This window comes from Eimeria tenella, genomic scaffold, assembly GCF_000499545.2.
Source record: "Eimeria tenella Houghton genomic scaffold, Eth_scaff3588, whole genome shotgun sequence".
Taxonomy (NCBI): domain Eukaryota; phylum Apicomplexa; class Conoidasida; order Eucoccidiorida; family Eimeriidae; genus Eimeria; species Eimeria tenella.
In genome coordinates, this window is record NW_013543259.1 from 2230 (window position 1) to 2907 (window position 678).

General features: G+C 59.0%; 1 protein-coding gene across 1 annotated transcript in view; it reads left to right on the plus strand.

Annotated features, from left to right (window-relative positions):
* ETH_00043190 (uncharacterized protein) overlaps positions 1 to 581 on the plus strand; it is a gene marked incomplete at both ends in the record, with an annotated part of 2579 nt that extends 1998 nt beyond the window's left edge. Inside the window, 2 exons of the mRNA XM_013376513.1 lie at positions 1 to 118; positions 309 to 581. Coding sequence (XP_013231967.1) covers positions 1 to 118; positions 309 to 581 — 391 coding nt within the window. The remainder of the gene's footprint in view (positions 119 to 308) is intronic.
* Positions 582 to 678: the final 97 nt, after the last annotated feature.

Genomic DNA, 678 nt, shown 5'->3' on the forward strand with positions numbered 1-678 from the left:
AGCTGCAACTGCCACTGCTGCTGCTGCTTCTGAATGCAGCACTGACAGCAGCAAGCGGCAGCAGCAGCAGCAGCAGGAAAAAGCTGCACTGCTTCCCCTCGTGCCCCGTCTCGCACTGGTAAGTCCTGCATGCAGTTTAGCAGGCGGCACCGTCAGCAGCAGCAGCAGCAGCAACAGCAGCAACAGCAGCAACAGAAGAATCTGAGGTAGAAGCAGCAAGACAAGAAGCAGCAACGACAGCTGCTGCAGCTGCTGCTGCTGCTGCTGCTGCTGCAGTTATTTGCTTCTTGCCCGTTGTGTGTCGTCAGGCTGCTCGGCACTCTGTAGAAGAGCTCTCCAGGCATTTCGCGCTGCAGCGGACCTTTTTGCTGCAGCAGCAGCAGCAGCAACAGCAGGAGCAGCCGCAGCAGATAACAGCAGAACCAGGACAGGCAGCGCCTGCGAAGCAGCACCTCTCGCCAGGGACTGCTGTCGCCGCCAGGCTCATTGCAGGAGCTAGCAGCAGCAGCAGCAGCAGCAGAAGCAGCAGCAGCAGCAAAGAGCTACAGAGTGTTGCAGAAGCCGCTGTGGAGACTCTGAAAGTCACTTCTTCTCTCATGCCGTTCCTTCTCCTAGGGAAGGTACCGTTGCAGCAGCAGCAGCAGCAGCAGCAGCAGCAGCAGCAGCTGACGCAGGAGC